The 24,353-nt window shown below is 49.1% G+C and overlaps 1 protein-coding gene across 1 annotated transcript in view; it reads left to right on the forward strand.

Moving 5' to 3' along the window:
• Positions 1–24,353, forward strand: part of LOC101011933 (putative EP400-like protein) — a 45,240-nt gene that overhangs the window by 18,787 nt on the left and 2,100 nt on the right. Inside the window, 9 exon segments of the mRNA XM_017946360.2 lie at positions 923–1,289; positions 1,292–2,226; positions 7,734–7,844; positions 20,383–20,568; positions 21,292–21,523; positions 21,614–21,692; positions 21,803–21,908; positions 22,996–23,266; positions 24,033–24,219. Of these exon segments, the coding sequence (XP_017801849.1) occupies positions 947–1,289; positions 1,292–2,226; positions 7,734–7,844; positions 20,383–20,568; positions 21,292–21,297 (1,581 nt within the window). The 5' untranslated portion in view covers positions 923–946 and the 3' untranslated portion in view covers positions 21,298–21,523; positions 21,614–21,692; positions 21,803–21,908; positions 22,996–23,266; positions 24,033–24,219.

Raw genomic sequence — 24,353 nt, forward strand, 5'->3', positions numbered from 1 at the left:
TCCCGTGTTGCTGGTTCCTCTTTGAAGTTTGTAGTAGATAGCGGTAGAAGAAATAGTGAAAATCTTAAAGTCTTTGATCTTTCTTATAAGTGCATAGAAGAAAACGCTAACATATGCTGCCTTCTGTCTCTGCTTCGGCTACCTAAAAGGGAAGGGCCCCCTGTCCTGTAATCACGTGACTTGCTTCACCTTATCAATCACTTAGAAGATCTACCCTCCTTACCCTGCCCCCCTTGTCTTGTATGCAATAAATATCAGTGCGCCTAGCTGTTGGGGGCCATTACCGGTCTCCGCGCCTTGATGGTAGTGGTCCCCTGGGCCCAGCTGTTTTCTCTTTTCTCTTTGTCTTGTGTCTTTATTTATTACAATCTCTCGTCTCCGCACACAGGGAGAATACCCGCTAAGCCCCGTAGGGCTGGACCCTGCAGCCCAGGGAGCTCATTGCTCGCTGCCTCAGTGTCTGTCTGTGGAAATGGTCTATCAATAGGAGTGACCCCACGGCCTGACTGTGAAAACTAAATGAGATCATGTAAGGGGCGTAGAGAACTGACCTTCGTGATCCTGAGCCACCGTCTGCCGCCCGCTGGAGATGCCCTGCTGTGCTGTGCTTCTCGCCCTTCTCCTCCCTCCCATGCTCTTCCTTGCCAGCACTTTCAGCCCCTTGCAGTAGAGTTGGATTAAGCAGGTATTAATACTTCAGTTCAAGAAAAGTGTGAGGCAGGGGAGCTTGCCAAGCATCTCTCACAGAGCAGATATTCTGATCTGAGCCTTTGTTGACCTGGGTAGCAGTCTGGTGCCTGGGGTTTGCTAGGCCTGCATTGGCCCCTCCTGAGCCACCTTTCCGGACACCTGTGCAGGCTCTGAAAGGCGCCCGGGCATGGAGCTCGACTCACTCAACTCTAACTTTTCTGCGTTTGTTTAGGGAGCATTTCCTGAAGACGTGGCCATGCAGCGCATCAGCAACTCCCAGAGCAGCCAGCACCACGTCCAGTGGCCCAGGGCCTGCCCCAGCACGGGCGAGGAGCAGCCAGCATGCTCCCAGCCACCCCCGCCCCTCACGCTGCCATCCCCCAGCCACCAACTGCAGCAGCTGATGGTGAGAGGGAGCCCTGCGGGTGGGCAGAACATGAATGTTGTCCTGCAGGGCATGGGCCCTGGGCTCAAGGGAATCCCACAAGTCACACTGGCCCCACTGCCACTCCCCAGTCCCACCTCTCCAGGCTTCCAGTTTGGCACTCAGCCATGGCAGTTTGAGCACGGGTCTCCATGGTACATTCAGGTCACATCCCCATATCCCAGCAGGTTCAGACCCAGAGCCCCACACAGCCCAGCCCCGGGCCAGGGCAGGCCCTGCAGAATGTGCGTGCAGGGGCTCCTGGCCCTGGGCTGGGCCTCTGCAGCAGCAGCCCCACGGGGGGCTTCGTGGATGCCAGCGTGCTGGTGAGGCAGATCAGCTTGAGCCCATCCAGTGGCGGACACTTTGTGTTTCAGGATGGGTCAGGACTCACCCAGATCGCCCAGGGAGCCCAGGTTCAGCTCCAGCACCCGGGTACGCCCATCACAGTCCGAGAGCGGAGACCCTCCCAGCCCCACACACAGTCAGGGGGCACCATCCACCACTTGGGACCCCAGAGCCCTGCAGCCACGGGTGGGGCTGGCCTGCAGCCCCTGGCCAGCCCAAGCCACATCACGGCTAACTTGCCACCACAGATCAGCAGCAGCATCCAGGGCCAGCTGGTCCAGCAGCAGCAGGTGCTGCAGGGGCCGCCGCTGTCCCGGCCCCTGGGCTTCGAGAGGACGCCCGGCGTGCTGCTCCCCGGGGCTGGGGGCGCAGCAGGGTTTGGGATGATGGCCCCCCCGCCACCCACCAGCCCTTCCAGGACTGCCGTGCCCCCAGGCCTTTCCAGCCTCCCACTCACATCTGTGGGGAACACGGGAGTGAAGAAGGCTCCCAGGAAGTTAGAGGAGATTCCCCCAGCCTCTCCGGAGATGGCGCAGATGAGGAAGCAGTGCCTGGACTATCATTACCAGGAGATGCAGGCTCTGAAGGAGGTCTTCAAGGAGTATTTGATTGAACTGTTTTTCTTGCAACACTTTCAAGGGAACATGATGGATTTCTTAGCTTTCAAGGAGAGACTGTATGGACCATTACAAGCATATCTTAGGCAGAATGATTTGGACATTGAAGAGGAGGAGGAGGAGCACTTTGAAGTCATTAATGATGAGGTAACAGTTCTCTGTTTTGGTGCTTGTCACGGGAAGCAGAGCTCAGGGCTTATGCTGCGTGCAGGTGCAACGCAGAGCTTACCATCTTAGACGTGCAGGTGCAACGCAGAGCTTACCATCTTAGACGTGCAGGTGCAATGCAGAGCTTACCATCTCAGAGCATGCGTTCTAGGCACTTCACTTTTAAAACACACTGTGGCCGTGAATAGTGGTTTAAAGTCTCTCACAGGCTCCCCACGTTTACAGAGGGTGGTTCCGGGGATCCTGGCACCTGGCTGAACCCCCGGCAGCCCCCCTCTCCGGTGGTGGTTCAGGCACCTCTGTGGCAGGTGCTCACGGGGGCAGCGTCCTGGCACCTTTCTTGGAATGTCACCACATTTGCCTGCTCCTAAACGGTTGTGCCGTGCAAGGTGAGAACCTCCAGAGTCCACCCTTGCCAGCCACCTGCAGTCAGGGCTGATTGAGCTCAAAGCCAGGGTTCCAAGGTTCCTGAACACACATCTCAATGTCAAGAGTTTCTGAACAAGTACAGCTCTAACTTAGACTCAGAATACACAGAGCAAAAGTGAATAGAATTTCATTTTCTTTCTTTTTTTTTTTTTTTTTGTGACAAAGTCTCGCTCTGTCGCCCAGTCTGGAGTGCAGTGGTGCGATCTCAGCTCACTGCAACCTATGCCTCCCGGGTTCAAGCAATTCTCATGCCTCAGCCTCCCGAGTAGCTGGGATCACAGGCATGTGTCACCACGCTCGGCTGATGTTTTGTATTTTCAGTAGAGATGGGGTTTCACCATGTTGGCCAGGCTGGTCTTGAACTCCTGGCCTCAAGTGATCAGCCCACCTCAGCCTCCCAAAGTGCTGGGATTACAGGCGTGAGCCACCATGTGTGGCCTATCTATAGAGTTTCAAAGGAACAGTTTTTGTGTTTTGTGTGTGTGTGTGTGTGTGTGTGTGTGTGTGGTTTTTTTTTTTTTTTTTTTTTTTTTTTTGTGGTGAGATGGAGTCTCACACTGTCGCCCAGGCTGGAGTGCAGCGGCATGATCTCGGCTCACTGCAACTTCTACCTCCCTGGTTCAAGCAATTCTCCTACCTCAGCCTCCCAAGTAGCTGGGATTACAGGCATCTGCCACCACGCCCGGCTAATTTTGTGTATTTTTAGTAGAGACGGGGTTTTACTGTGTTGGCCAGGCTGGTCTTGAACTCCTGACCTTGTGATCTATCCACCTTGGCCTCCCAGGGAGCAGTTTTTAAATCCACGATTGTATGAGGAATTACTAGCTTTTTTCTCGGAAGACAATAAATAAATAAAATAATTATAAGTAGGCCGGGCGCGGTGGCTCACGCCTGTAATCCCTGCACTTTGGGAGGCCGAGGCGGGCGGATCACGAGGTCAGGAGATCGAGACCATCCTGGCTAACACGGTGAAACCCCGTCTCTACTAAAACACAAAAAATTAGCCGGGCGCGGTGGCGGGCGCCTGTAGTCCCAGCTACTTGGGAGGCTGAGGCAGGAGAATGGCGCGGACCCGGGAGGCGGAGCTTGCAGTGAGCCGAGATCGCGCCACTGCACTCCAGCCTGGGCGACAGAGTGAAGACTCCACCTCAAAAAAAATAAATAAATAATAATAATAATAATTATTATTATTATTATAAGTATGTAGAACGTGAACTATTCAAATTAACAATACAGATTAGCCTGTTTAAGTGTATAACACACATGTATATGTATGTGTGTGTAAAAACTTTCAACAAAGAATAATTTTTTTAGAGTATACATGGAGACTATTTGTAAATTGACCCCCAAGGGAATCCTCAATAAAATTTATAAAATTAATTTCATATGAACTATCCTCTTCCTATAATGCAACAAAATTAGAAAGCAATTATTTTAAACATTTACTATGTTTGGAAACTAGGAAACTTGCCCATAAGGTATTCATAGGTTGAGGAGAATATCTTCATGGAAGTGTCTTAAAGCACACCACAGCTGAGGGACCGCAGCCTACAGATCTTGTGGGATCAGCTGAAGGTCTCCTTAGAAAGGTCATTATGGCATTCAGTTAAGAAATACGGAAGATAAGCAGCCTAACAGCTTTGATAGTCACATGAAGAGTAAGTTAATCGTCGTATTAAAGTTCACTTCTAAATGGTAGAAATAAGTTTTTATAGATCCTGACTAGCATCTTAGGAATTTATGTTTTATGATCATTTTATAGTAAAATATTGGAAGTGTACTAACATTTTGATTTCTCGTGACTATTTTCCTCTGTGTAATATCGCTCACATTCCAGCTGCTTGTTGTGTATTTAGGTTGACTCTACTAACATGATCCCTGTTACCAAACTTCATTAGCGCTATAAAATATTATTTAAACTAATTAGGTACATTTGCCTATGGGTTTTTTACTTGGGGAATTGGTGCAAGTGAAAAAATGCACTTTTTTTTTTTTTTTTTTTTTTGAGGCGGAGTCTTCACTCTGTCGCCCAGGCTGGAGTGCAGTGGCACCATCTCGGCTCACTGCAAGCTCCGTCTCCCGGGTTCGCGCCATTCTCCTGCCTCAGCCTCCCGAGTAGCTGGGACTACAGGCGCCCGCCACCGCGCCCGGCTAATTTTTTGTATTTTAGTAGAGACGGGGTTTCACCGTGTTAGCCAGGATGGAAAAAATGCACTTTTAAAGCCTTTGAACAAATGATGTTTATATACATTTGAAACCTTAAAAATCATTAAATTGAGTTTTCAGGAAATTTTCAGAAGTATCTAGAAGTCAGTGTGTAAACTGACATTGATGTGTTAATGCCTTATTTTCATATCTCAAGTGTTTTTAAAATTTTGCCTCTCAATATAGTAGAATCTTCCTGTTGACACCTTTGTGTGATGTATTTGTAGTCAATATATTAGAAATTGTAAGTATCAAGGGAGTGGTGCCTCCATATCCCTTTTGTTTATTTATTTATTTTTTATTTTTTTGAGACAGAGTTTCACTCTTGTTGCCCAGGCTGGAGTGCAATAGCCCAATCTTGGCTCACTGCAACCTCCCACTCCTGGGTTCAAGCAATTCTCCTGCCTCAGCCTCCTGAGTAGCTGGGATTACAGGTGGCTGCCACCACGCCAGGCTAATTTTTGTATTTTTAGTACAGACGAGGTTTCATCATGTTGGCCAGGCTGTTCTCAAACTCCTGACCTCAGGTGATCCCCCCGCCTTGGCCTCCCAAAGTGCTGGGATTACAGACATGAGCCACTGCACCCGGCCTCCATATCCCTTTTAACCTTTTCAATACTATTATTGAACTACTCCAGAATACTTAATTTCAGTGTTTTAAATTTGTATGAGAAGACTTGTATTTAAAAGACACCCTACCTTCCAAGAAGAAGTGAACTCTACTAACGGTTTTTCTTTTCAGCTTTGGATGACTTGATCTCAAACATATCTTCAGGCAGGGCCGCCACACTCAGGCACTGGTGTCCCTGGAGGATGCCCACAGCTCAGACTCTCCTTCAACTCCAAGCACTGCCGAACCCTTCCCCCACCCCCCGCCTACTGAAATGCCCAGATTCCCATTTTCACAACCAAGTTCTCTTCTTTTGGGTCAAGGTTATAGGCTTCAATACCTCCTACTAGAACCGAATTCCTTCCAAGGCCGATACCTGTGGCCAGTGTCAAGCAATTTTAGGCATGTTGTTCAGTGATTATATTGCAGGTTCCTGAAAGAGTAAGAAATGTTTGTGTACTTTCTGCAAGCATGCTTGATTACAGGATCAAGCTACCTGATTTCTTTTTTTTTTTTTTTGAGATGGAGCTGTCAACCCAGGCTGAAGTGCAGTGGTGCGATCTTGGCTCACTGCAGCTTCCACTTCCCGGGTTCAAGCGATTCTCCTGCCTCATTGAAGCTGGGATTACAGGTGCAACACCATGCCCCAGCTAATTTTGTATTTTTAGTAGAGACGAGTAATTCATGTTGGTCACTGGCTGCTCGAACTCCTGATCATCTCCCAAAGCGATTGTAGGCTGAGCCACCATGGCCACCATTTGATTTCTTGAAAACATTTAGTCAGCACGGCTCGCCTGTAATCCCAGCACCCTTTAGAGGCCGAGATGGTGGATCACGAGGAGAGATCAAGACCATCCTGGCTAACATGGTGAAACCCCGCTCTTACTAAAAATACACAAAACTAGCCGGCGAGGTGGCGGGCTACCAGTCCAGCTACTGCGGAGGCTGAGAATGGAACCTTGGGAGGAGCTTGCAGTGAGCCGGCAGATCAGCCACTGCACTCCAGCCTGGGTGACAGCCAGACCCGCCTCAAAAAAAAAAAAAAAAAAACATTGTGGGCCGGGTGCACGGGCTCACACTCCGCAATCCCAGCACTTTGGGAAGGAGGCGGGATCACGAGGTCAGGAGATCGAACTATCCTGGCTAAACACACACACGGTGAAACTTCTGCCTTACTGAAAATACATAAATTAGCCAGGCGCGGTGGCAAGCGCCTGTAGTCCCAGCTACTCGGGAGGCTGAGGCAGGAGAATGGCATGAACTAGGGAGGCGGAGCTTGCAGTGAGCCAAGATCGTGCCACTGCACTCCAGCCTGGGCGACAGAGCGAGACTCTGTCTCAAAAAAAAAACAACCAAAAAACAAACAAACAAAAAAACCCACTTAATTGTGGTAACTTATACAGAACATAAGATTTACTGTCTATCTGATTTATTTAAAGTGTTAATTTATTCCAGGGTACTGACAAATATTAAGGTTTGGTTTTGATTATTTATGATGATATGTGCTTGTTTATATTTAGCCTTCTGGACATATTTAGCCAGAAGAACCAGTTTCTTTTTCTTTTCCTTTTTTTTTTAGACCTGTCAGCCAGAAGAAAGAACCAGTTTCTGTTTTCTTGTATTTCTCTCTGTGATTTTAAGCTGTAAAGTGCCGTTTGACTTTGAGTTCATATAATTTCAAGGGTATTCCCATTTGAATACTCTGGATGTGAAGCAGTTAATGTCTCTGGAAAGATTCTTTGGTTTACTTACTCCTAAGAAGCTGTCATTATGGAGATGCAGATTAATTTGTCTTTCTGTTTTATCAGATCAAAGTGTGTTTTTAAGAAATGACACATTTTCAGTGGGAGTGTTTTTTGTCATTCTTCCTCATGCCCCACCATGGCCTCCCCAGGCATCTGCAGCCCCTGCCGTGAGGGGTGGGCCGCCCTCTGACACTGCCACTGGGCTCCTGCGTGAAGCTGTGTGGACGCGGCCTGTGCAGCCTGACCGTGGCTACCTGTTGGCCACAGATTGAGGTTTAAACTGGACTTCAAACAAAGCTTCAGTGCCTAGGGCCAGATTTGTTCTTTCCAGCCCCGTGAGGCCTTAAATTGCAATCAGAGAGCCAAGCTGTCCCCGTGCCCCTCTATTAGTGGCTGAGGCTGCCAGCTGCATGGGATGTGCTGGTGGTGATCAACTTTGCAAAGTTTAAGCATTATTTTCCCTTCTTCCTCTCTTCCCTTTGAATATTCCCTCTCAGGTAAAGGTTGTGGCCAGAAAGCACGGGCAGCCTGGCACTCCTGTTGCCATAGCAACCCAGCTTCCCCCGAGGACTTCCGCGGCTTTTCCAGCCCAGCAGCAGCCGCTCCAGGTACTTTCTGATGGCTCCACAATGCAGCTCCCCAGACTTTCCTCACTCGGATTTGAGGACTCGATGTTCTGAGGCAGGACCCAGAGGTCTCCCGAGAGCCTGTCCTCTGTTGTTCAAAATACATCTTGAGACGTCTTTGTGAAGGCTCTTAGTTTTAATGCATGAATGCTGTTATTTTTCCCTACTGTTACTGAAATTAAAGTGTTTGTCTCTGATCATTAGTTCTGTTAACTTTTCTGCTGGAATGTTTTTCATTTGCATTTGCTTTTCTGATATATTTGCATTTTTCATTGCTTCTGTACGATTGTGGCCTCTTTGGATGTTTATCTTTTTGCCCCTTTGTCTGCTTTTAAACAAACAGATTTCCTAAATTATTTTCTTGCTACAGGGAGTTGATTTTGTTCTTTTTTTTTTTTTTTTTTTTTTTTTTTGAGACGGAGTCTCGCTCTGTCACCCAGGCTGCAGGCTGGAGTGCAGTCGCCGGATCTCAGCTCACTGCAAGCTCCGCCTCCCGGGTTTACGCCATTCTCCTGCCTCAGCCTCCCAAGTAGCTGGGACTACAGGCGCCCGCCACCTCGCCCGGCTAAGTTTTTGTATTTTTAGTAGAGACGGGGTTTCACTGTGTTAGCCAGAATGGTCTCGATCTCCTGACCTCGTGATCCGCCCGTCTTGGCCTCCCAAAGTGCTGGGATCACAGGCTTGAGCCACCGCGCCCGGCCGATTTTGTTCTTTAAACATATTCTAGGGGACGAGTCTCAAAAACCAATGATTTTAGATTTCAGAATACAAGGAAGTTCCTGGAAACTGCAACTCAGTTATTACATTTCTTTCCTTTCTTTTTTCTTTTTTTTTTTTTTTTTTTGAGATGGAGTCCTGCTTTATTGCCCAGGCTATAGTGCAGTGGCACAATCTCAGCTCATTACAACCTCTGACTCCCGGGTTCAAGCAATTCTCCTCCCTCAGCCTCCCGAGTAGCTGGGATTACAGGCACGTGCCACCACGCCCGGCTAATTTTTTGTATTTAGTAGTGACGGGGTTTCACCATGTTGGCCAGGCTGGTCTCGAACTCCTGACCTCAGGTTATCCCCCGCCTCAGCCTCCCAAAGTGCTGGGATTATAGGTGTGAGCCACTGCACCCAGTCAACATTTCTATATACTTAAAAACATGTTCTAAAAATTATGTTAAAATATGCATAACAGTTCCCATTTTACCCATTTTTAAGTGTACAGTTCCATGGCATGAAGCATGTTCACATTGTTGTGTGGCCATCACCAGCATCCATCTCCAGAACATTTTCATCTTCTCAGACAGAAACTCTGCCCCTGTGGAAGCACCCCCATTCCTCCCCAGCCCTGGGCACCCACCACTCCACTGTACTGTCTGCCTCTCAAAGTGGGATGGGAAATGCACTTCCTGCCACCTAAGTAAGCTGGGAACTCGCTACAGCACGTTCCTCTCTGGGTCTCGGGCTGCACCCAGCACGCGGTCTCTGAGAGTCTCACCCATGCTGTAGCCTGTAACAGAATCTCCTGGGAAGGCTGAACCACGCCCGTGCAGACTGTGGAAGGCTGAACCACCTGCAGGGCAGACTGTGTGTGGAAGGGCTGGAAAACCATACCTGTGGGATGGAGGATCAGGTGGGAAGGCTGGAGCCAAGTGCCTGGGGTGGGTGGGGTAGACTGTGTGGGCTGAGCTATGCCTGGGTGGGGACTGTGTGGAAGGTTGAACACAAAGCCCGGGATGGAGCAGATTGGGAAGGCTGAGCCATGCCTGTGGGGTGGTAGACTGTGGGGTGGAATTGTGGATGGTGGGCAGGAACCACCTCCGGGGTGGGTAGGGACTGTGTGTGAAGGCTGAGCCGCGCCCCGGGTGGTAGGACTGTGTGGTGGAAGGCTGAGCCAAGGCTCCGTGGGGTGGGTAGGGACTCTGCGGGTGGGAAGGCTAACTCACGCCCGTGGGGTGGGTGGGGACTGCAGGTGCGGGGCTACTGGAATCCGCGCCCGTAAGTGGGTAGACTGTGTGTGTGTGGATCTACCCTTGGTGGGATAATTTGGTTTGCTCTCCTTATCAGCCATTGGGAACGGGAAGGCTGTGGAAGATGGGCTGACAGGATACCTCCCAAGCCCCATTTTAGTTCCCTGGGTATATACCCAGAGATGGGAACTGCTGGGTCACGCAGCAGCAACTCCGTGCCTAACTTCCTTTGGTGGAAAAGTTCCACAACTACCTCTACAGCAGCCCACCTACTCCCTGTAATGATCCCACCAGCAAGAGTGAGGGTTTTCTTTCTCCACATCCTTGCCAACACTTGTACATTTTTTTTTTTTAATAGTGGCCACTCTAATAGGTGTGCTATATGCTTTATAATGTAATAGAAAAATATTACTGAATATGCATGTACATACGGCTAAAGACATTCAGAGTTGGCCGGGCATGATGGCTCACACCTGTAATCCCAGCACTTTGGGAGGCCGAGGCGGGCAGATCACCTGATGGCAGGAGTTTGAGATCAGCCTGGCCAACATGGTGAAACCCCGTCTCTACTAAAAAAGGAAAAATTAGCCGGGCCTGGTGGCGGGCACCTGTAATCCCAGCTAGTTGGGAGGCTGAGGCAAGAGAATCACTTGAACCCAGGAGGTGGAGGTTGCAGTGAGCCAAGACTGCGCCACTGCACTCCAGCCTGGGCAACAAGAGCGAGACTCCATCTCAAAAAAAAAAAAAAAAAAAAAAGACATTTAGAGTTTTAATCTGTTAATCAGCTGGCTCTGTTGATGGTTCAAAATTGACTAGTGAAGGAGGCAGCCTTTGAAAAAACAACTTTAACTCAGAGTAACAAATGGCATTGGTGACATATGTGGAATCCCATGGGAAGAGTGTGGAGGGATGGATGGGCTCCTGGGAGCGGGATGCAGGCTGTGGGGTGGCCCAGTGTGCTGCACCTGTGGCCGGCAGGGCTGGCACCTCTGGCCTGGCCCCAGCAAGTGCAAGCACCCACACAGAACACAGGGCTGCTCTACCCTACTCTTCTCATGTCATGTTCTTAATGTTGAGAACACAGGTTGAGTTCAGTGTGATTCTCCAAACAAACTGGCTGTGAGCAGTGTCAGTTTTCTTTTCTCCAACTTCTTTATTTTTTTTATTTTTTATTTTTTATTTTTTTTTTGAGACGGAGTCTCGCGCTGTGTCACCCAGGCTGGAGTGCAGTGGCGCGATCTCGGCTCACTGCAAGCTCCGCCTCCCAGGTTCAGGCCATTCTCCTGCCTCAGCCTCCGAGTAGCTGGGACTACAGGCGCCCACCACCACGCCCGGCTAGTTTTTTGTATTTTTAGTAGAGACGGGGTTTCACCATGTTAGCCAGGATGGTCTCGATCTCCTGACCTCGTGATCCGCCCGCCTCGGCCTCCCAAAGTGCTGGGATTACAGGCTTGAGCCACCGCGCCCGGCCCCAACTTCTTTATTTATTTATTCTTTTGAGACAGAGTCTCCCTCTGTCACCCAGGCTGTAGTGTAGTGGTGTGATCTTGGCTCACTGCAACCTCCACCTCCTGGGTTCAAGCAATTCTCATGTCTCAGCCTCCCAAGTAGCTGGGATTATAGGTACGTACCACCATGCCTGGCTAATTTTTGTATTTTTAGCAGAGAGGGGGTTTCACCATGTTGGCCAGGCTAGTCTCGAACTCCTGACCTCAAGTGATCCTCCTGTCTCAGCCTCCAAAGTGCTGGGATTACAGGCGTGAGCCACCACACCTGGCTCTTTTCTCCAATTTCATATTGTGAAAAATTTCAATTATTGAAAATGTTGAAAGAGCAGTACAGTGAATGGTAAACTCACCAGTTGTTAATACTTTGTCGCATGTATGTGTTCTACCTATCTGTCTATCTCCACACATTTTAAAGTTGTCAGTCATGATTGTTTACCCCTGGATCCTTTGTTGTGTATCTCCCAACAAGAAAACGTCCCATGTGACCACAGCCCTCCTATCACCTTGCCGGCATCCACACCTCTCAAGGCATGTTCCTGCCTGGGTTTGCTTTTCTTTCTCTCACAACACTGATGTTTTGAAGCGCCCAGATCAGTTGCTGTGCAGAGGCTACCACAACCTGGGTGTTCTGTTTCTCAGTGCTCGACTTAGACTGAACATTTCTGGCAAGAATACAATGGAGGCGGAGCTCTGCATGCATTTACTTCTCAACCAAGCTGTGCAGGCCGGTTAGGGAGATGCAGATGCAGGTGGGCTGGGTGCTGTGCGTGCCATGGGAGGTTGCCCTCCGGGGACACTCTGGACAGAGGCACTCTCTGTCATGTGCTCAGCTTGGCACTGAGGCTTAGCAGTCCTCCAGTTGTTCATCGTATGAAGAGCAGGAGGGGATAAACAACTGGATGACTGCCAAGGAGAGGCCAGCAGTAGGGAGTGGAAACCAAAAACTGAGCTTTTACACAAGGCCACATGTGCAGCCCCCCACACAGGGCTGAAACCCCTGTGCCGGCACCCCTGGAGAGCAGCCCTGGGGCTGGGCCTGCCCTTGTTCACTAAGAGGATGAACCTGGCTGTCTGCCTGACTCAGCCTCGTATCTCCATGATGTGTTAACATATTGGCTCAAAAAAACAAATTTCCTTTAACACCTTAAATGAGGTAAAGAAACAAAAGTGGGCCAGGTGCAGTGGCCCATGCCTGTAATCCCAGCACTTTGGGAGGCTGGGGCGGGTGGATTGTTTGAAGTCAAGAGTTCAAGACCAGCCTGACCAACATGGTGAAACCCCGTCTCTACTAAAAATACAAAAATGGCAGATGCCTGTAATCCAGGTTACTCGGGAAGCTGAAGCAGGAGAATGGCTTGAACCTGGGAGGCGGAGGTTGCAGTGAGCCGAGATCACGCCACCACACTCCAGCCTGGGTGACAGAGCGAGACTCTTGTCTCAAAAAAAAAGAAGAAACAAAAGTGTTTTTGTTGTTGTTGTTTTTTGTTTTTTTAAACAGGGTCTTGCTCTGTCACCCAGGCTGGAGTGCAGTAGTGCGATCTTGGCTCACTGCAACCTCCATCTCCTGGGCTCAAGTAGTCCTCCCACCTCAGCCTCCCTAGTAGCTGTGACTATAGGCGCCACCATGCTCAGCTAATTTTAAAAATTTTTAGTTGAGATGGGGTCTCACTAGAACTCCTGGGCTCAAGCGATTCTCCCACCTCAGCCTCCCAACTAGCTGGGGTTACAGCTGTGAGCCACTATGCCCAGTTAAATTTTCAGCTTTTTATTTAAAAAAAGTTAATGTTGTCCAGCTTGGTTGTTTGTTTAAGCATCTTTTCCCGCCTTTTTTGGTATTTCTGAAACTCAGCTTGCTGCAGCATTCTGACAGTCTTTGAAGTAATAGTGCACACTGGTTTTAATTGTGAACCTGTCTCAATCTCCATTCTTTTTTTTTTTTTTGAGATAGGGTCTTGCTCTGTTTCCTAGACTGGAGTACAGTGGCATGATCTCAGCTTACTGCAACTTTGTTCTTTTGGGCTCAAAATGATTCTTCCACCTCAGCCTCCTGAGTAGCTAATACTATCAGCATGCACCACCACACCCAGCTAATTTTTGTATTTTTTTGTAGAGATGGGATTTCACCATGTTGCCCAGGCTGATCTCGAATTCCTGAGCTCAAGTGATCTGCCCATCTCGGCCTCCCAAAGTGCTGGGATTACAGGTGTGAGCCACCATGCCCAGCCAAATCTCTATTCTATTTTGGTCTCTGAAACTTAATTAACATTCTGCTTAAGGAAAGGCTCATATATAAGGATATTGAAACAAATGTTTTATATGATAATAATGCCTGAGGATCAATACATACATATTTCATATCCCAATATCCCAAAAATAGCAATCAATGTATTTACAGATGCTGCAGATCACTCTGAGGAGTTGATTCTGAGGCTGTCCCTAAGGACCCATGCCAGGAGACATGTCCCGGGAGCGACTGTCACAGATGCAGGACGCAGTCCCCCAGATGATGAGGCAAGGCCTGAGTGTCTGTGCTTGTGGGGGGAAAGGTTTATTATACCTTCTCCCAAGCAAACAGGTGGAAAGCAATACCTAGAGCAGCTCTGGTGCTTGTGTGTGGGATACCTCTGCAGGTGCCTCTGTGGCTTTGTGCTCATTTCAGTTAGAGTTGAGAATACAATGCATTTTCGTGTATGGTGGACTTTATAAAACCTAAGTCTGCTTTCTACTCAGTAAACATTTAGACATTTTTTCTTTTCACATTATTCTCCAGTTACCAAGATTTTGTTGTCAGATCCACATAAGCCTTCTGTTTTTTGGTAAAGACATATTATAGACTTAAGAGTTTTATTTCTTTCCACAAATATTTTGACATTGTCATTTTTGCCTTAGTTTATACAACTATTTTTCTAAGCTCTAGATTTAGTTTTCACATAGATACCTCTAGTGATTTAATTCTGGCTTCCACTTTTGGTTAGCAGTGGTGACTTAGATTTCTTATCTACATACTACTTCTGAAGCCTGGTTCTGTTGTGCTGCCTTTAGCAAGTGGTACACAGAAAAGCACTAAATGATGAGAAGAGTATTTTTGTTCCTTTCTGTCAAATTCAAAGGCTAATATGGAGGGTTTTTTGAGTTTATTTATGATCACTGGCCAATAGCTCTAAGCTGTGATATCATGTTCTTTGTCATGGAAATTGAAGAGACAGTGGAGAAATACTTATTTTAAAATCAGTGTGATAAAAGTTAACGCACATTTATACTTCCCATAATTTTTGTCTTCTAATAGCAAATGCATATGGGGACTCCAGTACCTGCAGATGTGAATTCCATAAAAATGGAAGCATCTAAGAGGCAGTGAACACTGGCGCCCACAGGTATGTAGCAGTCACCCAGCATGAAGTCAGCCTGTAAACAAAAAGGAAACCATTCTAGCCTTCTAGCAGTGTATTTTCCAACTTTTTTCATTTTAAGTAAGTCAACAAATATGTACCAAATGGCTTCTGTGGGCTCACGGGCTCACCCCTGTGCCTCCTCTCAGTTCTTGCTTGGAGCAAAGTGACTTTACACTCAGCCATCATTTTAGCCAGTTAGAGACTTGGGCTGGAGGCATGGGAGGCAGGCCTGGGGAGGCCATGGACACTCATGGAGTGGCAGGGCCTGGGCCTCAGCTCTGTGCCCAGGAGCTTCCCCATGCCAGCCAGGCACATCAGAATCTGGCACATGAGTGTCCCCGCACTCACTGTCCAGCCACCCCCCTTGATAGCAGGATCCCTGGGAGCAGCCACTTGGCAGTGGGCATGGACTCAGAGCAAAGCAAGATGGGTGCCTCAAGAGCTTGGTCCCACTCAGGCCTGAGACTGACTCCCTTCCTGGTGAGGATCAGAGAGAGGATGTTCTGCCCGCAATGCGTTCTGTGCTATTTCCACATTCTGTGCTTTTTCCCTGTTTTGCACCAGGGATAATGTAGCATGAACTTCGAAGGTGGAACGTGGCTCACTACTGTGATTGGATTTGATGTCACAGATTCTCCTTTGATGTCAGAGGCCTCACCTAGAAGTGGGCCATCCTGGGATGGGTTTACAGCACCTGGAGGTGACATCAGGTGTTCCTCTCCAGCAGTCAATGCCGACAGCACAAAGTATCTGTGTGCCAAAGTACCTGGCAGGTACTAGTCCAGGAGTGGGCTGTGGGAGCCGGGAGCCAATGAGGCTCTGAAGCTACCACACACTCTGTCATCTGTTGATTGTTCCTGGGCAGAGTGGGCCCTTGCACCTGTTTATTGACCCAGAACTGGGCACAGGCTGGCGGTGTCTGTGCAGACTCATAGTTTCTCCTAGAGGTGATTAAAAACCAAACTATCAAGAGTTTTCATATATTTTCCTTTTTCCAAGGAGAAGCATTCTTTTTTTCTCTATGATGATCTCAGGCTGTCTTCACACACACTGTTGTTTGCTCTGTGGGGGCCCGTGCTGTGATACTCCGAGTGTGGGCTGCAGCGTGGTCAGCCCTGCCCTCGCTGGCTCTGGGGATGTGGCCATGTGGCGTCACCTCACCTATCTCATTTGTCTCATCTGTAAAATTGGAGCAACAGTGATAATCACACTTCTCAAGTCTGTTCTGAGGACTGACACTGTTATATCTGTAAGGTGCTTAGCATAGCACCATGTTGTAAGCACATAATGTCAGTTAATACCATACTAAAAAATTAACATTCTATAAATTTAATGGCAAGCTTTAATTTTTTTTTAACATATCCAACTTTTTTGCTATAAACTTAAGGGGTACGGGAGCAGTTTTGTTGCATGGACATACTGCGTGGTGGCGAAGTCTGGGCTTTCAGTGCATCCGTTATTGGAATAACGTAATCATACCCACTAAGTAATTTCCCAGCATCTACCCTCCCCTCACCCTATACCCTTCCAAGTCTCCATTATCTCTCATTCTACACTCTACATCTGTGTGGACGTGTGAGTTAGCACCCGCTTACGGGCGAAAATGTGCGGTGTTTGTCTTTCTGTGTCCCAGTTGTTTCACTTAGGATGATGGCCTCTGTTTCCATCCATGTTGCTGCGAAGGACAAAGTTTCATTCTTTTTTATGGCTGGATAGTACTCCATTGTGTATATATGCACCACATCTTCTTATCCAGTTGTCTGTTGATGGGCACTTAGGTTGATTCCGTGTCTTTGCTGTTATGAATTGTGTTGCAGTAAACATGCGAGCGCAGGTGTCACTTCAATAGAATGATTTATTTCCCTTTGGATATACACCTAGGAGTGGGACTACTGGATTGGACAGTAGTTGTATTTTCAGTTTTTGGAAGAACTTCCATTTTATTTTCCATAGCGGCTATGCTAATTTACACTCCCACCAACAGTGTACAATGTTCCCTGTTCTCCACGTCCTCACCAGCATCTATTGTTTTTTGTCTTTCTTTAATTTTTGCAAGTTTGCATTGCTAATAGAATACACCATAGTTTTTAAGGAAAACACATCAGAAAATACCGGTATCAGAATATGTATACGTACGTGCGTATCAGTCTGTGCCTAGAGACCCGGGAAACCGGTCCATGACGATGAGTCACATCCATGCGCTCCTTCAGCAGATATTTATAGAAGCTCGCGAGTGGCGAGGCCCGAGCACGCAGAGATGCATGACCGCCACCCCCTGCCTTTGCCCGGACCAGCTGCCGACTGCTCCCTTCTCTTTATTCAGGTCTTGGCTCCACGGCCCGCCTCGGAGAGCCCTTTGCCGACCCGGTGCCCGCCCTGCGCCACCCTGTTTGCTCTCCCTGGTCCTCAGGGCGCCCACTCCCGTCAGGTCGCCTGTGTCTGTGCCTCCCTGAGGAAGGCAGGGCCTGGCGTGCCCTGCGCTCCGCTCTGCCCTCGGGACAGAAGGTGGTCAGGGAAGGTGGTCCCGTGTCCTCAGGCAGAGTCACCTTGCAGATGGTGCTGAGGTGGAGAAGCCGCGCCGCTGGTACAACAGAGTGGGCGCTTCTGACCGCGCCCTCTTGAGGAGGGTTGGTGGCAGAGGCCGCACCATGTGCACGCCGCGAGGCAGGTGGTCGTCAAGGCCTTCAGGCTGCAGCTGCTGGGCAGGGTGTGAGCCAGGAGCATTGCAGCTGCAGGGAGGGCAGGTGGGCCGGGCCTCGGCAGGCCCGGGGAGTCACCATCCAGGAGTACGGAGCCCCAGAGCAGAGGGCATGGCCATCGCCTTCTCCCAGCGTGGGGGCGGTGAGGCGAGGTGGGGGCTGTGAGGCGAGGTGTGCGATCACCAGAGGAGGAAAAGCGCGCCCAGAGGCGGGTGCCCTCCAATCACGGGTCAGCATAGAGGCGGGCGCCCTCCAATCAAAGGCCCGCACAGAGGTGGGCGCCCTCCAGTCACAGGCCAGCGTAGGGGCGGGCACCCTCCAGTCACAGGCCGGGGCCCTCCAATCACAGGGCAGCAGAGAGGCAGGCATCCTCCAATCACAGGCCGTGGCATTGGCTCTCCTCACCTGCCGCTGAGGAAGGAGGTCCATTCAGGACCATGGGCCTGGAAAGGAATGATGGGGCCAAATTGATAGTTTAGCCATTGCCTAGATTCTAGAAATTTCCTTTTTTTTTTCTTTTGCTTGTAAAATGTAAAATCAAATCTTTTATATTGGCTGTTTTTAGGACTGGAACAACTACTGTAAAAATGATTTTTTAAAAACCTGTGCTTGAAGGGTGCAGCGGCTCAGCCTGGAATCCCAGCACTTTGGGAGGCCGAGGTGGGTGGATCACCTGAGGTCAGGAGTTCGAGACCAGCCTGGCCAACATGCAGAAATGCCGTCTCTACAAAACATACAAAAATTAGCCGGATGTGGTGGCACGTGCCTGTAATCCTAGCTACTCGGGAGGCTGAGGCACAAGGATGGCTGTGAGTGCAGGAGTCAAGGCTGCAGAGACAATGCTGTGATTGCTCCACTGCATGCCAGCCTGGGTGATGGAGTGAGTTCTTATTTTTTTTAAGATCTGGTCTCGCTCTCTGTATTCTCCAGGCTGGGAGTGCAGTGGCCGGATCTCTCGCTCACACACTGCAAGCCCTCCCGGTTCACCATTCTCCGCCTCACCTCCCGGAGAAGCTGGGGACTATGCCCCTCGGCCCACTGCCATTTTTGTATTTCTTAGTAGAGACGGGGTTTCACCGTGTTAGCCAGGATGGTCTCGATCTCCTGACCTCGTGATCCGCCCATCTCGGCCTCCCAAAGTGCTGGGATTACAGGCTTGAGCCACCGCGCCCGGCCGAGCCCTTATTTCTAAAATAATAATAATGATTCAAGTGTTACTCCTTGGAGTTTTTCTGGTTGGCTTTTGTTTTACCATTTTAAGTGCACAGCTCAGTGGCATGAAGCACATTCACGTTGCTGTGCAGCCGTCACCTGCGTCCACCTCCAGAAGATTTCCAACTTCCCAAACGGAAACGCTGCCCCCATGAAACACGCATGCCCCTCTCCTCTCCTGCGCAACCCCGCTCCGCTTGCTGTCCCATGGCTCTGAGTGCTCCAGGGACCCCATGTCAGTGGGACAGACAGGATCTGCCCTTCTGTGCCTGGCTCGTGTCACTCAGCAGAAGGTCCTCGGGGCTCATACACGCGGTGGCACGTGGCAGGATTTCCTTCCTCGCCAAAGCCGCTTTCTGTTTACCCATCATCTGTCAATGGACACTTGGGACATTATTTGGTTTGGGGAGCAGTGGACTCCCTTCTTAAGGTCACGTCTCTATTTTGCTTTGAGATACTGGGAGAGCTGGGCTTGACTTTCTTTGCATTTGCAGGAAGAATGCCCCCCACACCGCAGGCCGCACAGCTCACCAGATAGTGGCAGAGTCAGCAGCAGTACAACCCCTCCACAGGGCCTCCCGTGCAGAATGCTGCCAGCTTACACACCCCACTGCCACAGCTGCCCGGGAGGCTGCCCACGGCCGGGGTCTGTGCTGCAGCGTCTTTGCAGGTCTCCCAGCAGCGGGCGACAGAGCCACAAGCACAGCCCCCAGTCCAGGGAAGGACCCAGCAGCCAATCGCAGTGCCGCCACCTCTCCTGCCAGGCTGGCTCTCAGCGCCACCCCCACAGGCTGTGCAGCTCGCGCTCCACCTCCCCACCCAGGGGCAGGCAGCTCCCCGGGCACCATCCCAGGTACCCAGAGGGGCTGCCCTCCAAACCCGGGCACAGGCTGAGTCCTGACCCACATGGGCTGCGGTGCCAGAATATTCTTGGTGGTCTGTGCTTCTCCAGGAATCTGTGTTTCCAGTGAGTGTAAAGGACTAGATCTAACTTGTTCCATGTTTTTCCTCTACTAAGCGCTTCTGGTGAAATGGTGAGGGCCGTAAGTCAGCGTTCTGGGTAAAGATTTTAGTGAAATTGAGAACTGAATGCATTAGTGACGGGTTGCTTGCTGCCCTTGAGGGTAACCAGTTGTTGCAAACACTCTGCCCCTTGTCACCTCCTCCACCCTCGGCTCCTGTGGGCAGCACCCCTTTCCATCTGCTCCGTGCAGACAAGCGGCACCCCCCAGCAAGTCACAAAGCTGCCTCTCCAGGTGCATCCAGACGCGCAGGTGTGGCTGTGGCCATGGTGCCCAGAGCCCAGAGTACAGCACCACCCGCCCCACCCCACCCCCCACCCCGGAGCCCTGTGGCCATAGGAGAGCCCTTAGGACAAGATTGCAGAGCAGATCAAGCTGGTGAGAGAGCTCAGTTATCTGTGGGAGAAGTTGCTTTTGCTACAAGCTGTTTAAATTAGAAGTTGAAATGTTTCTCTATAATTTGGCAGACGGTAAAGGCATCTGAAGAACTGGCCATAGCTGCTTCTCTGGTGATTCTTTGGCACCAGCCTACTCAGATTCTAGAGCAGGGGGCATCTGGGGTGCATGCACAGCATCTGGGCACTGCAGGTCCCCCCACCAGCACCCAGTGTGGTCTGCATTGGGGACCACCAGGGCACCGTGTTCCCTCATTCAGGTCCTTAATCTGAGCCCGTGACAAAGGGGCTGGAGTCTCTGTCTTCACAGCTGATGAACTGCTCCTATCTTTCAGGAGAACCAGGTGCATCAGTGCGTTGCGGAGCTGAGGAAAACAGGTCTGTGGTCCCAGAGGCATCTGCCGAAGCTGCAGGAGGCCCCACGGCCCAAGTCCCACTGGGGCTATCTGCTGGAGGAGATGCAGTGGATGGCCACAGACTTTGCCCAGGAGAGGAGGTGGAAGGTGGCCTCTGTGAAGAAGGTGGGTTGGAATAGTACTTTGTGGAAATCACATCGTGAAAGAGAATTGAAGAAGTAATTATATTATGTAAAAGAAGATTTCTAAATTTAATATGGCCAATTTAATGTTTGAGTTTTCATCACAAACTTTTTTTTTTTTTTTTGGCTGAGTCTCACTCTGTCACTCAAGCTGGAGTTCAGTGGCGCAATCTCGGCTCACTACAACTTCCACCTCCCAGGCTAAATTGACTCTCCTGCCTCAGCCTCCTGAGTAGTGAGGATTACAGGCACCTGCCACCATGCCCAGCTAATTTTTTGTATTTTTAGTAGAGGTGGGGTTTTGCCATGTTGGCCAGGCTGGTCTCGAACTTCTGATCTCAGGTGATCCACCTGCTTCAGCCTCCAAAATGATGGGATTACAGGCATGAGCCACCACCCTCGGCCATGTGGACAATTTCATACCAACTGGCATTTCATGTCTGGCCATGGCACAGTCTAAATTGAGAAGGATTATCTTGAATTATGTTTGCATAGAAAGCCCTGTGATAACTGTGGTTCATGTTTCATCCGGACTTTATTGCCCATTAACGGAAGTGTCTTTGGCTGACAGTAAAGGGATATTTTCTAGGGGAATATCCATTTTACTCTTTAATTTTGAATATTATTAGAATTGTTGATTGAAGCTGTATCGTGAATGAATGGATACTGAAAATGGAAATAATAGACTTTCTTTGGAATTCTCCAGAATTAAATATGTATATCTAGTAAAAACACAAGATGTTTCCATGTTACTGTGTGCATGGAGACCCCCGCAGACAACGTGGCGATTGTCTTCAGACGGTCAGAGCCGTGGCTAGGCAGCTGCAGGACAGGATGCGCAGAGAGGCCGAGACCGGGAGGGAGGAGCCGAGCAGGCTGAGACGGACGGCACCTCTACTACCAGAGAAATCCAGCGTTTCTGGTCTAGTACTGCGCAGGTAAACACACTTTTCCTCTACAATTTGCCCTCAAGTTTTCACTCAGGAGCTAATGATTTTATGTTTTAATTCATGATTTTTTTCTTTTAGATAGTAGAAATTAAGCTGCAAATTGAATTTCAAGAGAAACAAAAAAAGACATTAAATTTGAATAAATATTCAAAAAGAGGTAATCAACTCAGTTAATATTGCGTACTTATTCAAATAGTAGTCATGTTAAAGCCCACTGCCAAGGTGAACTGTCAGAATTCATTGTGCTGCTCCTGCGCTTTGTGACAGGGCGTAATGAGACTGAAGTCTTGAAAACGTTATGAATTCTACCTTTGTTGGTAAAGACTCCAGCATCCTTGAAGCAGGCGCTCCGCTTGAAAATAAAAGCGACGTGGTGAGTGTTTTCTTTGTGATGTATTCAGGTGACTTGGGATTAAAAAAAAAACCCTTATGGGACTTTATCTTTAGAAGTTCTGTCAGTTGAAATATGAACCTGTATCTGTTGTTGCAGTGGTAGAAGGCTGTCGCACAATGAATGATTATTGTAAAGCTGTTAATTTTGTGCACACAAATAATTGTCAAGAACTTTCTAATAAAATACAGAAATAGATTAATAGTTGCTACACACATAAAGAGAGACTCCATGGTAGAACACTTTAGGAAGCACATTTTATCTTTTTTGAACCAACATGTGTTTCCAAACATGTAAGTAATAATATCAAGCATGGTGGGATGAGTAGATTAGAGGCTGATTCTGATCTTTGTGTTGGGATGGACTGGCATTCACAGCATTGAGCAAAATCGTCTTCAAGGACAGCGTTTAATTTTGTTGTTGACACGTCTTTTAAGAAAACGTACTAGTTTGGGAATTTTTCACAGATACAAAAAAAACTTGACCCCTAAATTTAAAATATTATTTTAAAAATAAAATGTCAGATTTATTCATTTGTCACAGAGTTTATTCTATTGATGGTTATATTGGCTTTGGCTAATCAGAGATTTTGACATGCAGGCATCCAGCTGAAATGTGACTTGGTGCACCCCTAAGATGTGAGTTTGTGCTGTATTTAAGAAAAATATTGGCCGGGCGTGGTGACTCAAGCCTGTAATCCCAGCACTTTGGGAGGCTGAGGCGGGTGGATCACGAGGTCAGGAGATCGAGACCATCCTGGCTAACATGGTGAAACCCCGTCTCTACTAAAAATACAAAAAAATTAGCCGGGCGTGGTGGCGGGCGCCTGTAGTCCCAGCTTCTAGGGAGGCTGAGGCAGGAGAATGGCGTGAACCCAGGAGGCGGTGGAGCTTGCAGTGAGCAGAGATCGCGCCACTGCACTCCAACCTGGGCGACAGAGCGAGACTCCATCTCAAAAAAAAAAAAAAAAAAAAAAAAAAGAACCACATGGCTCCTGAAAGCGAGCCAGTGATACCAGAGATACCTGGTAGTAGCATCTATGTCTGATTAGATGTACATCTTTTGACAGTCTTTTTAAAAGCATGAATGAAGAAAGACATAAACTTCCGGATTTGCATAAGTGAGCTTGCCAACTAAGGAAACACACGAGTATTATCTGTATCTTCAGGAGCACTTGATTCAACTCCAGGAGCAGAAACTACAGCTGCCCCCACCACCCCCACCACCGCAGACCCTGCCCGGGGCCCCGCAGCCAACCACACAAGTGCAAGTGCAGTCACCACCCCCTACCACAGCAGAGCCCCCAGCTCACGGCTCCGGGCCCAGAGCCCTGGTGACAGGTACCATCATGGCCAACCTCCAGGTAGCCTGACTCGTAAGCGTTCAGTCATCATTCCTTTTTTTTTTTTTTTTTTTTTGAGTTGGAGTTTCGCTCTTGTTGCCCCAGCTGGAGAGCAATGGTGTGATCTCGGCTCACCACAGCCTCTGCATCCCAGTTTCAAGCAATTCTCCTGCCTCAGCCTCCGAGTAGCTGGGATTACAGGCATGCGCCACCATGCCCGGCTAATTTTTGTATTTTTAGTAGAGACAGGGTTTCACCATGTTGGTCAGGCTGGTCTTGAACTCCTGACCTCAGGCGATCCACCTGCCTTGGCCTCCCAGAGTGTTGGGATTGCAGGCGTGAGCCACCACGTCCGGCTTTTTTTTTTTTTTTTGAGAAGGAGTTTCACTCTTGTTGCCTGGGCTGGAGTTCAATGGCCCAGTCTTAGCTCATTGCAACCTTCCCCTCATGGGTTCAAGTGATTCTCCTGTGTCAGCCTCTGCAGTAGCTGGGATTACAGGCGTGTACCACCATGCCCGGCTAATTTTGTATTTTTAGTAGAGACTAGGTTTCACTGTGTTGGCCAGGCTGGTCTCAAACTCCTGACCTCAGGTGATCCACCCACCTCAGCCTCCCAAAGTGCTGGGATTACAGGCCTGAGCCGCCACGCCCGGCCTCATCATGGTTTTTAATACCTGAGGTGGGTTGATGATTCCAGTCCCTGAGGAAGGATAACATGGTGTGACAGGGCAGGGCACGTGTGATTCTTGTTTCTTGTTATTTAGACTCCACCTCCCACCTGCAAGGCCCAAGACTGATATCAGTGCTGATGTCCCAGATGGCCCAGGTTGCTCTGGCCACGCCTCCTGTGGTGTCTGTCCTGGCAGTTGCGGTGCTGTCAGCCAGGGTCACAGAGCTTCCATCAACACAACAGGATCAGTGTTGTGATAGGACAGCTGCAGAAAGCAGCAGGTAGGCAGTCAACTTCACCTCACCCAACTCAAAACAACTCACTTGAGTGAGTTGCATCAAACCTTTCTAAATTTCTCATTCTAGAAGTTGCTGAGTTGTTATGCCACGTGTTAATTTTTTAAGATACCTAATTA

The sequence above is a fragment of the Papio anubis genome, chromosome 9, assembly GCF_008728515.1.
Source record: "Papio anubis isolate 15944 chromosome 9, Panubis1.0, whole genome shotgun sequence".
NCBI classification, from domain to species: Eukaryota; Metazoa; Chordata; class Mammalia; order Primates; family Cercopithecidae; genus Papio; species Papio anubis.